General features: G+C 43.7%; 1 protein-coding gene across 2 annotated transcripts in view; it reads right to left on the bottom strand.

The window, feature by feature from the left end:
- MATN2 (matrilin 2) overlaps positions 1-13,249 on the bottom strand; it is a 119,555-nt gene that overhangs the window by 25,393 nt on the left and 80,913 nt on the right. For both annotated transcript variants that reach the window (XM_031439375.2, XM_031439374.2), the window contains exons 7-8: positions 8,187-8,309; positions 2,065-2,187 (exon numbers count right to left, since the gene is read on the bottom strand). In XM_031439375.2, coding sequence (XP_031295235.1) covers positions 2,065-2,187; positions 8,187-8,309 — 246 coding nt within the window. The remainder of the gene's footprint in view (positions 1-2,064; positions 2,188-8,186; positions 8,310-13,249) is intronic.

Consider the following 13,249-nt stretch of genomic DNA (forward strand, 5'->3'; position numbering starts at 1 on the left):
CGGAGGCTGGAGAGACACTGGAGGCCTTGTGCAAGGGCCATCAGGTGGGCCTCTTTGACCCCCACAGGGCCTGGAACTGGTGCCTTCTGGAACATTCTACCAGTGGATGTGTCTACTGCAAAAAAAAAAGAAAAAATTTCCCACACTTTCACCACCATCTATCTTTTAAAAAAAGCATCCTTGCAGGCTCTCAGGAGCCAGAGGCCTGTATTCACATCCTGGTTCTAACACTTACCAATCGTGTGACCCTGGAAACTTACTTAATCTTTTTGCGCCACAGTTTCCCCATCTTTAATAGGGATGAGAATGTAGGTGGCTCGTAAGTCTCTGATGCAGAAAAGCGAGTGAGCGCCTGGAAAGTGCTCACAGCAGTGTCTCAAAAGGCTTCCTGTCCCAATGGCCTGGGGCTCTCTGGGCCCCCCTGGGGAACAGGACACCAGGGCTTTCTCTGGGGACTCCTCTGAAGAAATGGCTTGGTTTATACTTTCTTGAAGCTGATTAGATGGTCCTTCCTGCTAGATCCCAGAGAGACAGAATGGCTCCATCTCTTCCGGGCCGTCCTCTGAGTGCTGCTAGGCTCCCCCAAGGCATGCTGGGAAGGAGAGGCAGGTTGTGGCCCCTGGGATTCTAGGTGCCTCATCTGGGTCATGCCCAGCCTGCCATGGGATACCTGCCAGAGCTGTCAGCTGGCAGACCCCTCCCTCCTGAAAGAAGGCAGGCTGTATACAGATCCATCTTCACCAGGGCATCTCCTTGGTGGACTAGAATGGAAGGACTCTTGCTCCCCACTGGCTTCTCATAAGGACTTAGGGACATCCAGAGGCAAATGCAGAGCAGTGCCAACTTCCTGGTGCAAAAATTCTTTGAATCCCAAGGTCAATCCTTAGAAAAACTCATCGAGGCACTCTATTCCCTCCGAAGACTAGGGGGCACAAGTTTTCCCCAAAACTGCTCTCTACCTAGTACTTCATCTGTGAAACTTCCCCTCGTGGCAGTTTAAAGTCCAAATGCTGAACAGCTGCACTGTTCTCATTCACAATCTATTTCTGTCCCCCAAACTGGAGCAGATGTGCTACTTGCTGGAAAGCCACACAAAGGGCTCCTTCTGTGCTGGCCGTGTCAAGGAGCCCCTCTCCCAGCACACTAGGGTCACAGGCATCTACCACAGTGTCACATGCCCCAACCCTTGCTGGCCTGGACCAATGGAGACGATGCCTCATAAAAAATGATGGAACCATCCAGCTGGCAAAGCCAGCAAGTTTCCATGCATTTACATCACCAAGTGGAGCTTTGTTGTGCCTCTTACACAAGAAAAGTAAGAAAAGGCTTCAGAAAAAGTCCCATGTCTCTCAGCTCCACCCTCAGATCAGCTGTGTGGTTCTCCATGTGCTTTCTGAGGTCTGTCTCCTCCAGTCTCTCGTCCTAACCTGAGGCCAGCACTGGTCACTTTCCCAGGCTCCGTGATCAGAAGGAACTGTTATCTTGCATTGCATTTAAAGATAATTTGCATTTATCTCTAATTGCATTTAAAAATTAAATTGTATCATTTAATTTCCCTGAGCCAGGCACTGTGCTAAGTGATTGAAATGGCCCCGATTATTTCCCTGAACAAATCTAGGAGATCAATACTATACTATCTTCACCTCTTTAAACAGGTGGGGAAATCAAAGCTTGGTGATCTTAAATAACTTGCCCAGGGTCACACATCTAGTATGTAGTAGAGCTTGGATTTGAAGGTAGGCTGGTCTGACTTAATCATTGCTCTCAGTAGCAAATAAAATTATTAGCTGATTTTTATTGGGTGCTTATTGCAAGCTCAGCAGCACTTTTCTAAGTGTTTTATGTGTATTGATTCTTTTAATCCTCACAATCCAATCTATGAGGTAGGTAGCACGAATAGTCCCATTTTATGCATGATGAAAGTGAAGCAAGGATGGTTAAGGCTGTCAGACCATCAGGCTCACAGGAAACCCAGGAGCTTCCAGAGTGACCGGCTGCTAGCGAGCCCAGGCCTGTGTGTGAAGCTGGCCCTCCCGTCAGAGCCCCTGCCCCAGCGACACTCACGGCTGCAGGTCTTGCCGTTGGGGTCCAGGGTGTAGCCCCGGCGGCAGCGGCAGTAGTAGCCCTCTTCTGTGTTGATGCATTCATGCTCACAGCCGGGCTTGTTCAGCGCACAGTAGTTGATCCCTGAAGAAAGAAAGGGCAGACCCTCGCTCAGGCTCGGGGCTTCTCCCAGGGCTCAGGTCAGCCTCTGACAGTAAATGTTCAGTAAATGAGATGCTCTGTGGGACAGAGAAAACAGCTTCTGCTCTCCACGAGCTTGTCTGAAAGAGAACCTGGCACCTGAAGTGTACCTCCACATTCTCCAGCACAGCTCTTTCCCCGCTCTGATGGCCTAAAAGCTGGCTGAGGGACAAAGCTTTCAGCTTATCCCTTCCCAAGAAAGATGGAAAAGCTGGGAAAATTCAGTCTCTTCTTCCAGTTAACCTGATCACTAAGGCTGAAAGCAGGTAGGGAGCTGCTGTCTGCCGGGACATCTGACAATCACCTCAGACAGCACAAGGCAGAATAAACAAAAGCTGATCTTGCAAGATACCCAGCCATATAAGAGAGGCAGGAAAAGGCAGTTACATTAAGAGGGGTCCAAATGCTTAACCTCACTCGTGTGAGATCACGACAGTGTTCATATCAAGAAACTAGGGAGGCCTCACCTGTGATGCTGGCCCAGGTCATTGGAGTCCTGGCCTCTGGTGACACTCACCTCTATTCAGGCTGTGTTTCTGCCAGTGATGGAAGCAGTGTTATAACCAGAAACCAATCAGAAATTTCACTCCTTGGTAGAAGATGCGAAAAACCACAAGACCCCTGACACAGAGCAGGTTATGGGGGAGATTGAGAACTATAAAGGGAAATAAAGGGAGCTTGTGGAGGGCCTTAATGAGACTGATACTGCGGGGAGATGGGCACCACCAACCTCAGTAGCTGAGCTGGCTCCGTTTAACTGCATTGTTATCCACCCCCCACCGCCTCCGGGGATGTGGCAGACACGGCTGGTTGCCTTGCCAACAACCATTAGCTTGTCTTCTTGAAATAAGAACCCTGACCCCCAAGGCATGAGTCATGACTGGTCTAAGCCAGCCTGGCAACCACGCTCTCCTTTGTCAGTAATTGGGTCTAGAGATGGGAATACGCCTGGTTCTCACCAGTGAGACATAAGAAGTTTATGGGGACCCTTAGGAAAGATTTTCCTTCCAGAGAAGACAAAGATGTATGAAAAGAAATGAAATGAAACCCATACCCAAGGGACCTCAGACCCATTCCTTCAAGGGTCCGTGAAGTGCCCTCCCACGTGGCAGGTGGAAGGAACTTCCCGTGGCTGCAGACTGAGCACTGGGAGAGAACTCCTATGACACACAGGCGCTGGCCTAAGAGAAAAGATGCCACCACGAGAGTCGTGGATCCTTGGGTCCTCTCTCCATGCCTCACCCCTTCTGCATGAGAAGAGGAGTACTGTTAGCTGTGCGCAGTTCCCCTCTATCAACTGGGAACTCATCAACAGCCTGACCTGTGCGGAACAGAACTAAATGCCAGGGAACAAGTAACGAGCTTCAGTGGAGAAAAAGAGGCCTGGCATGAATACACAGGCCACATGCGAACAGCCACACAAAGAGCTAAGCCAACAGACACAGCACACAAAGGGCCCACGGTCTGGGGCCACACAGCGTGGGGCCTGCAGGAATCACTTCATTGCACCAGCAGAGAAAGGTGAAATTATCTTCGGTAAATGCTGTTTCAAAAAGCCAGCATTTAGCCACTATGGAAAACAGTATGGAGGTTCCTTAAAAAAATTAAACATACAGGGGAGGCTATAGCTCAGTGGTAGAGTATGTGCTTAGCACGCATGAGGCCCTGGGTTCAGTACCAAGTACTTCTATTAAGAAAATAAAATAAACAAACAAACAAACCTAATTACCTCTTCCCCAAAACAAAAACAAAACAAAACAAAAATTAAACACAGAATCACCAATGATGCAGCAATCCCACTTCTGGGTTTATACTCAAAAAAACTGAAAGCAGGGACTCAAATAGATCCTTGCATGTATATCCACATTCATAGCAGCACTGTTCACAATGGCCAAAAGGTGGAAGCAACCCAAGTGTCTACTGACAGATGGATGGGTAAGCAAAGTGTGGTATATACATAATGTGGAATACTATTCAGCCTTGAAAAAGGAAGGAAATTCTAACATATGCCACGTATGGTGAACCTTGAAGACATTATGCTAAGTGAAATAAGCTAGTTACAGAAGGACAAACTCTATTATTCTATTTACGTGAAGTACCTAGAATAGGCACATTCAAAGAGACAGAAGACAGAATGGTGACTGCCAGGGGCTGGGGGACAGAGAATCGATAGAGCTTCAGTTTGAGGAGATGCTAAATTTCTGGAGCTGGATGGTGGTGATGGCCGCACAACAACATGAAGATACTTAATACCACTGAACTGTACACGTCAAAATGGTTAATAGGGTAAATATTGTTATGTATATGTTACTATAGTTTTTAGATGGCCAGCATTGTCTTTAAGATTTACACACAATAATTAAGTTGAAAAACATTTAGATTCTTAAAGAGGTTATCACTCAGCTATCTGGCATACAGCAATTCAAAAATGACTCTTCTGTGTATTGTTCCTTACAGCAGATGTCTGACTGTAGATCTTTGCCTTCTTTCCATGTCTGAGTCACAATCCTCCAAGTTACTTGGCTATTTATGGACTCATTTATTCAGTCAGTATTTACTGAGCACCGACTACACCCCCCTCATCTGGTCGAGGCTCCTCACTAACTGTGAAGAGCTACACATGGGTACAGCTTTATCTGGCAAAGCCCAGAGTGTCCATTAACCCTGCAAAGTCAGATGGCAAGACTGTCAGGTGACCAATGAAACAGCGCTTATGAGTGCCAACTCGCTGGACTCCTCACTGAGAAGGTAAGACATAAAAATATGAAAGATCAGAGACCCCGACAGTAAACTGTAATGCCAACTGAGTAGCACAGATAGTAGGCTTTAGAAAAACTGGCCAGGCTACAAAATACTAAAGCAGAAAATCACGCTGTGCACCAGAAATTGACACAACATTGCAAACTGACAATACTTCAATTAAAAAAAAATCATGTTCCTTCGGTTTAGGAAATCAGAGTCCAGAGAGGCAAAGCAGCGCGTCCAGAGTCACATGGCCAGCCTGAGTGACACTGCTAAGACTGGCTCTTGTGTCCCCCAGCTCCGTTCAACCTGTGGGGCCCACCCTCCTGTTTAGAGTGTGCTGTCCCCCAGTGACAGGGAGCACCAGCCGCGGTGCCAGCATAAGCAGTCCTGGAGCCCAGCACACGGGTCACACGCGCCTCCAAGTCCACCCTGGGGAGCCCCTAGACAGCCAGGCCACTCCCCTTGCCTGTGCTCTGCATCGTTGCCTTAATAATTTATGCTTTAAGTTGATGACAGCGCTTTCCAGAAAAAGAAATTGTGCCTGGATGAGGAGGAAGAACAAATCCGGGCCAAGGGTGTTTTCTTCAGTAGGATTCTGCCTTCAACAGTTGTTTTTTTTTTTTCCAGTTTAATTGGATGACATCAAATTTCTTTGAAAAACAGATTTCTTATTAGATTTGAAAATAGCCCCCATCCATCAACTGCCCATTAAATGTAAATGGCTGTACCCTGGGCTCAAGATCTTCAGTGCTGTCAAGATCCTCAGCCTCCTAATAACAAGCTCCAGATTTTCAACCCGATTTCTTTGCTTCTCTCTTCCACGTAATGCTCCAGAGAGATGGTGAGCGCTCACTTTCCGTTAACAGCTGTCTGCTATAATCCACGGAGTGCAGACATTAAGGCAGGGGCGGCTGTAAGAGGCTGACCTTGGGAATCGAGGGCTGGGTTTGCAGCAAAGACAATGGAAAAAGTAACCATGAGGCAGGATGTTGCGAGAAGGGCTGATGAGGACATCAGGTTTTAGAAACAAATTTCATTTTTCTTGGATGAAAAAGTAGGGCACCTGGCTAAAGAGGAAATGGATCTATCATGGAATATATATGAATAAGCGTTAGGGACTCTGGGCTGGACCCCAGCCTGCAAACAGGCCATCTGTGGGCTGATTTGTGGCAGTCAAACTATCCCCAAATGGTCCCTTCTGCTCCACATCCTTCTGTCCTTGGCCTGCCTCCTCCCTCGATAACGATGCAATGCATGCGCTGCCTTGGACCCTTCTCTTATGCCAAGTGCCTCTCCAGGCAGGATGTGGGGGGAGTGGCAGAAGGTGAGGGGATCTTAGATGATTGGTAAGAGATGCAGCACTTCGAGCCAATTCCTCTCCACTGATGACCACACGCTTGACTCGTTTCCTTCTCCCTCCCTCAGCAACACACACACAATGAAGCTTGAGACCACGAGTGTCTGAGTCGAACCAGATCTCATGATCCCCCATGTAAGAGATTTTGGTCCACAAATGAGTCCACCTGTGAGTGATTATCCCTGGGTGTAGTCAGCCACTGACACTCTCACCCTTTAAAAAAGGTGTAAATAGCACAGGGAAGAGCGGCCGGGCCAGAGAGCCAGCCTCTCCCGCATACGGCATGCATGTGTGGTCTAATGGAAAATAGTCCGTCTAATTGTTTTCACATTCTGAATGCTCTCGTTAAAATTCCCATCTAATGCTTGAATGTTTCCAGGGTTTGCATCCAGGCAAGGTGGTGGGAATTATCTTTTATAAGAGAGGCTCAATTTCCAAATCTGGGCCCTGCCACCATCTGCCACTGTACAAGGCTTAACACGTATTAGAGTGAGTGTGTAAATTAACACGTGCTGTAAGCAGAATGCAGCTTGTGAGTTTAGTTCTATAACCCGCAGTGCTTTTTAAGAAAGATATATGGTCAAACTTTTGAAAATCTGGTCCCGTGATATATAACCTTGCTGTACATATCACCAGGAAGAAGTGGGTGAAGAAGCACACAGAAGAATATATTTATAAATGGGAGTTCCACAGACACTGTCGGGAGAACGCGGACAATTCCGCGTGCCTAAGTGTGGACTGACTTCGGGAATGCATTTTGAAAAAATCCACAACCTGCATGCCTCCATAGCACCATCTTTCTAACAAGATGGAGTAATTCTGTGATGGTTGCAGTTTCTCCAGGATAAATCTGAGACCCACTTATTCATTCATTTATTCATTCAATAAATACAGTGTCTCCCCAACATATACCAAACGCTTTGAGGTGCTGAGGATTCAAAAACGAGAAAAAGAGAAGGATCTCTGTCCTTGTAGACTTTCCATTCTAGGGCTTGCCCTGGGACAAATCTCTTAGAAAGATCCCATGCTCTAGATCCCAGGTCAAGCCCTCTGAGATGTCAGATGACAGGCATCTGAGTCACTCAGCACATCCTTAATATCATCCTGCTGACACCAATGTACTTCTTTAAAAAGAAAATTTTAGGTTTAATAATAATATAAATAATAATATATATAAATAATATTTATTTTATAATAAATAAATATAATTATTATTATAATAATATAATAAATAAATAATATAATAAAAATTATTATTATTCTTTTCAGTGGAAGTACTGGGGATTGAACCCAGTACCTCGCACATGCTAAGCATACCCTCTATCACTGGGCTATACCCCATCCCCTCCAATGTACCTCTTGAATGCTGCAGAGATACCTCAGAGTTGTATAATTTTTCTTCCTTCATATCAAAGAGAAGAGAGCTACAACTTCCCCCTTCTTAGCCCCCATCTTAGTCCCATCTTATCAGGTAGGACTAGAAGAAACGAGTTCTTTTCCCCCCATGTCCAGGCCTAGGCTGTTCTTTCTCCAAGTCCCAAATACATGTTGCGCGGGTAAGGAGGAAACGGGATGCACCCTCATTTCAGACAGGTGGGAGCTTCAGCTTGGCCCTCAACTACGCTGAATGAATCCAATGGGCAGACCCAGTCTATTCAGTCTCTAAAATTCATCCCCATCACAGGGTCAGGTGAGACAAAAGGTACAGTAAAGGGCAGAAAAAAATGTTAGTAAACACAATTGCTAAGTACACATATACCTGCTTGAGATGTGCAAGGAAAGGGAACACCCAGCAGGGAACCCACACAACAAGTCTTTCTCCAACCCCAGCGCCACTTACTTCTGCAGGTTTTCTGATCCGGATTCAGGGTGAAGCCTTTCAGGCAGCGGCAGGAATAGGAATAATCCGTGTTCACACACTCGTGCTGGCATCCATGTCTCAGCGAGGCACAGTAGTCTATCTCTGGGAAGAAAGAAAAATCATAGTGATGGACAAAACTATAAATCTAGCATAGGAAAACCAAGCGATCTGCAGTCTTAACTTTTCCTAAACAGATAAATTTCTGTGACCTCAAACACTCAAGCCATGGAGGGATCTCTCAAAGAAGCTATTTCCTGGGAAGAGAAATTTTTGATATGTTACAAAATGGTTATGCAACAAACAAATTTGTGAAGATGCTTTCCTGGTCCTGGTTCACATCAGAGCCACTAAAATGAAAGAGTCTGACTGGGTGTTGTTAGTGCTGTCACAGGCTGGGAAGAGAAAGCTTAGCTGAATGTTTAACTGAATTTACATGTAAATTTAAATCATCTCCAGGGTTCACAGCCAGGGAATATTGATCTCTAGGTACACATTAATTTAAACCAAAATGTTCAGGGAAAAATGGTCACATGGAATTTTTAATAATGAGATTTTATTTGTATACATTTTTTTTAGATATGAAAAGGGAGTGCTATTCAAAAGTCTGCACCAAGTATTTTGCTATAGTGGAACGTGGATGCATTCTCTAAAATTGCTTGAAATAAGTGGCCACCATTGGGGTCCTAAGAAGAGTCTTCTTGCTTTGATGAGGATTTTTATGGTTTTAAATAACATATGAACTACATAGATCATTTTCATAATGAAGAATTTGGTGAAAATGAGAGTTTTCCCAGCCTGTACCAAAGGAAACAAAGTGAGTAAGATAAAGGCATACAATGTTCTTGAAAGAAAAAACATTGAGAAGATGCCAATTCTTCCCAAATTAAAGTCATGGAAATTTTAAACATATACAAAAATGGAGGACTAGTATAATAAATCCATGTACATATCACTTGGCCTCAAGAGACTCAATCTCTGATTGATCCTGTTTCCTGTCCACTCCCAGCCCCTGTGCTAAGAGTCTGTATTACTTGAAGGCAAATCCCAGATGTTATATAATTTTTTCCATAAATATTTCATAATGTATCCTTAAAAAACTGGACGTCTTTAAAGAATATAACTGCAAGGGGAGGAGGGCATAGCTCAGTGGTAGAGCGCAAGCTTTGCATGCATGAGGTCCTGGGTTCAATTCCCAATACTTCTTCTAAGAATAAATAAATACTAAATAAACCTAATTAACTCCCCTCACCAAATAATAAATAAACAAATAAATATAAATAAATAAAATAAACTTAAATAAAAGACTATAACTGTAATACCACAATCACATATAAAGGTATTTTTAAAAAACTTTTTGAAATGATCTTAAATTTACAGAAGTTTGCAAACATAAAACTACAGGTAGACAGGTACAAGAAATGCCTATCTGCTCTCTACCCAGATTCATCTATTGTTAACATTTTACCCCATTTGTTTGTCATTACAGATTATTTCATTTTATACAATTTAATTTCTATACTATCCAGTTTCCTACAAGGAGTCTATATTATTTTTGCAATTAGAAAAGGTATTAAAAATAAATATACACATACACAATTGTGAAGCTAGTTGCCATGGAAAATGGCAGAAATAAAATAGAAAAAAGAACAGTGTGGGAGGTGCCTGGTAATTTGGAGAAGAAAATAATCAGGGAACATTGCTGGGAACAATATGTACAGCTTCTGATGTCTATATACAACACACAAAATACAGGCAAACAAACAAAGCCAGTCTGGGATCTCAGAATAGGGGAGTGATGATGAGCTCCCAGGTGTCACTGGAATTTGGGGAGATAGGAAGCAAATGTATTATTGTGGAGAGGACAAGCTACATCTCTACAGACCACACCTACCTCACCACCTCTCACTCTATTCTAGTCATATCAACCTCCCTGCTGTCCCTCAAAGTTGCCAGGCATCACAGTTTCTGCCTCAGGACCTTTGCACCAGCACTGATTCCTCTGCTTCAAAAATCTCATCCTTCCCTCAGTGCCTTCAAGTCTTTGAGCAAACATCACTTTCTTGTTGAGACCCGTAATCCTCTGTTACCCTGCTCTGATAGATATCAGCTCCACTGGGACAGAAGTCTTTGGTCTGTTTTATTTACCACTGCATTCCCAGTGTCTACAAAGGTATCTGGCACACAGTAGGTGTTCAACAGATATCTGTTGAATAAGTAAATGGTTCTTGGTATTACTCTTAATGGAGTGTTTTGTGAAAGTTTAGATGTGTAAACATTGCCCACTAAGAACCAACCTGGATCACTTAGAACAGAAGACAGCTCGCACACCCTCCCCGATGCTTCTTCTACCAGGCAGTTTAAAAACTTCCCTCCAGGACGATCTCAGCTGAGACATTCAGCCAGTTACAAACTCAACCAATGATTCTTCCATCCAGCACACATTTCTCCATCTGGGGCACGGGAATCTCATTAGCAAATTGTCAAAGGTCTATTAAAGTCTGGATCATTGCTCCCACGTTTTCCATGCCTGGCTAGTCTACTAAGCGAAATAAAATTATTCTGATATGACTCATTCTTCAAGACCAAGAAAATGCTAGAAGCTTAATTTGTTCTGTTGGTCTCAAAGTGCAAGGAAGTAGATAACAGCTCAGTTTAAGGAATCACTTTCTAAGAGTCAGAGCTGTACAAAGAGGAATGCACTGCATGTGGGGTAGTGAGTATCCTGTCAGTAGGGGTATTCAAGTGGAGGCTGGATGATGACATGGTGAAGATATTGTAGGATAGCTGGTTGGGCTAGAAGTAGGCTGAACTTCCAACCAAGGGTCTCTGATTCACACACACAGGGCTCACAAAGGTCAGTGGCATGGCTGCAGGAAGACAGTGGGGCTCAGCAGCTTAACAAGCTAGCCAGGAAACCCAAAGACTGGTGCATTCTAGTTCTTCTGTAGCTGATTCGGTAAAAAAGTTATTTTCTTCATCTGTATTTCACTCTTCATGCAAGTACAAATATTTAGTATTTTATGAAAGCACTTCTATTTGAAAAATAAGGATGGAAATGTCAACCAAGTTATCAATGAGGTCTGAAAAATAATGAGGATAGTGATCTCAAAGTCAGCAAGGAATAAACAGCGAGGAGCAAAATATGACATCCACAATTGTCTCTGCTGAACATTATAGGTGTTAGATGCTTAAGCAGCAGATCTGAAACCCACAGTCCCCTTGACGCCAAAGACACGAATCCCTGTCCGGCAGACTGGAGTCCTCTATCCTTCCCGTGAAAAGACCCTGAACATCTGGGAATGTTCTCATGCCAGCTCAGGGGTAATGGCTCATTTAGACCTCTAAAATTTTTGCCTCCATGTGATCCAGCAGTTTCACTTTTAAGTATATACCCAGCAGTTAAAAGCAAGGACTTGAACAGATACATGTACATCAATGTTCATAGCAGCACTATTCACAATAACTGAAAGGTGGAAGCAACTCAAGTGAATGAATAAACAAAATATGGTCTATACATACAATGGAATATTAGTCAGCCTTAAACAAGGTAGAAATTCTGACGCATGCCACATCATGGATGAACCTTGAGGATATTATGCTAAATGAAATAAGCCAGTCACAAAAGGCCAAATATTATGATTCCACTTATATGACGTACCTGGAGTAGCCAAATTCATAGAGATAGAAAGTAGAATGGTGGCTGCCAGGGGCTGGGTGAAGAATGGAGGAGTGGGAATTATTATTTAATGGGGACAGTTTCAGTTTAGGGAGATGAAAAAGCGCTGTAGCTGGAGGGTGGTGATGGTTGTACAACAACGTGAATGTGTTTAATGCCACAGAATTGTACACTTAAAAATGGTTACAATGGTAAATTTTACATTATATGTATTTTACCAAAGTAAAGAAAAGTTGCCAATATTTTGCAAATTGATGGTACCTGCATATTTCCACCCTTCTCCCCTCTAGAAAATATTCTGATAAATTTATATGCATTTCTTTAGGGTAAGGAGTTGATATGGTGGTGCATTTTTAAAAAAATAATTTACTTATTGTGATTTAGTCTATAGACATTGGTTAAGTATAAACAGCATACAGAAATGAATATGTAATCTCTGATATTACAGTTTATTTTTGTTCTTTTGACACATTAGGCCACCCTCGTAAACTTTATGTATCTCTTCTGGAATCTGAATCTTTGACATCAAATAGTTACTATGTCCGTCAGTTTTTTCTGACCACACATTTATTAAATGAGCCATCTAGTTTCTGATGTAAGTCAGTCAATAAAAGTGGTGCTTTTTTGAGCACTATGCACATTTTTAAGTGTATTATTTGTCCAGGAACATAAAGCTCTATTATGTACATTTGGGCTTAATCATAAATTAATCATGCTTGGTAGACTACATTGACTAGTTTACTTTTTTTAGGCAATAATTGCACACTTCCTAATTGGTTGAACTTTTCAAATATACTTTTGGTTAAAAATAGAGACTAAAATTTAAGGAACTATCTTTTATTTCATTTTTTGCAAGTTTATGAGGAGTAGAAAAAAATATATATTTGTTTAATCTCTCAACCTCACAGCAGCAGCCAGGCTCTGACTTGGCTGGAAGCTGATGCGATGCCTCATTAATTACCAACAGGGATGCCTGCCTTCATTCTGAGCTTCTACCTCCATCCCGTGTTTCTGCTGTCTTAACTGCTCCCTCCTTCTCAGTTCGGGCTCCTGTCCCTCTGCAGATCTGGAGCACTGCCAAGTGTCTCCGGTCTCACAGCTGGACTGCCTTATCCTCTGTTCTCCCAGCCTTCCAAGTACTCTGGGGGTCTCCTTTCTCTTGCCAGGCTTCTCCCCAGGTCTGGCTCCCTGCCCTGCCCCCAGCACAGTAGGAAGGGGGCTCTTCTAGAGGACACATCTCCCAGATGCTGTTTGCCCAGACCCTTTGGACTGCCCCACACTCTTCTCTGCCCACGCATGGGGTGACCCGCTTCTGGGTCTTGACTCCAACAGGCCTGAAGACAGCTGAACTATGGGTCTCTGAGCC

Source organism: Camelus dromedarius, chromosome 20, assembly GCF_036321535.1.
Source record: "Camelus dromedarius isolate mCamDro1 chromosome 20, mCamDro1.pat, whole genome shotgun sequence".
NCBI lineage: Eukaryota > Metazoa > Chordata > Mammalia > Artiodactyla > Camelidae > Camelus > Camelus dromedarius.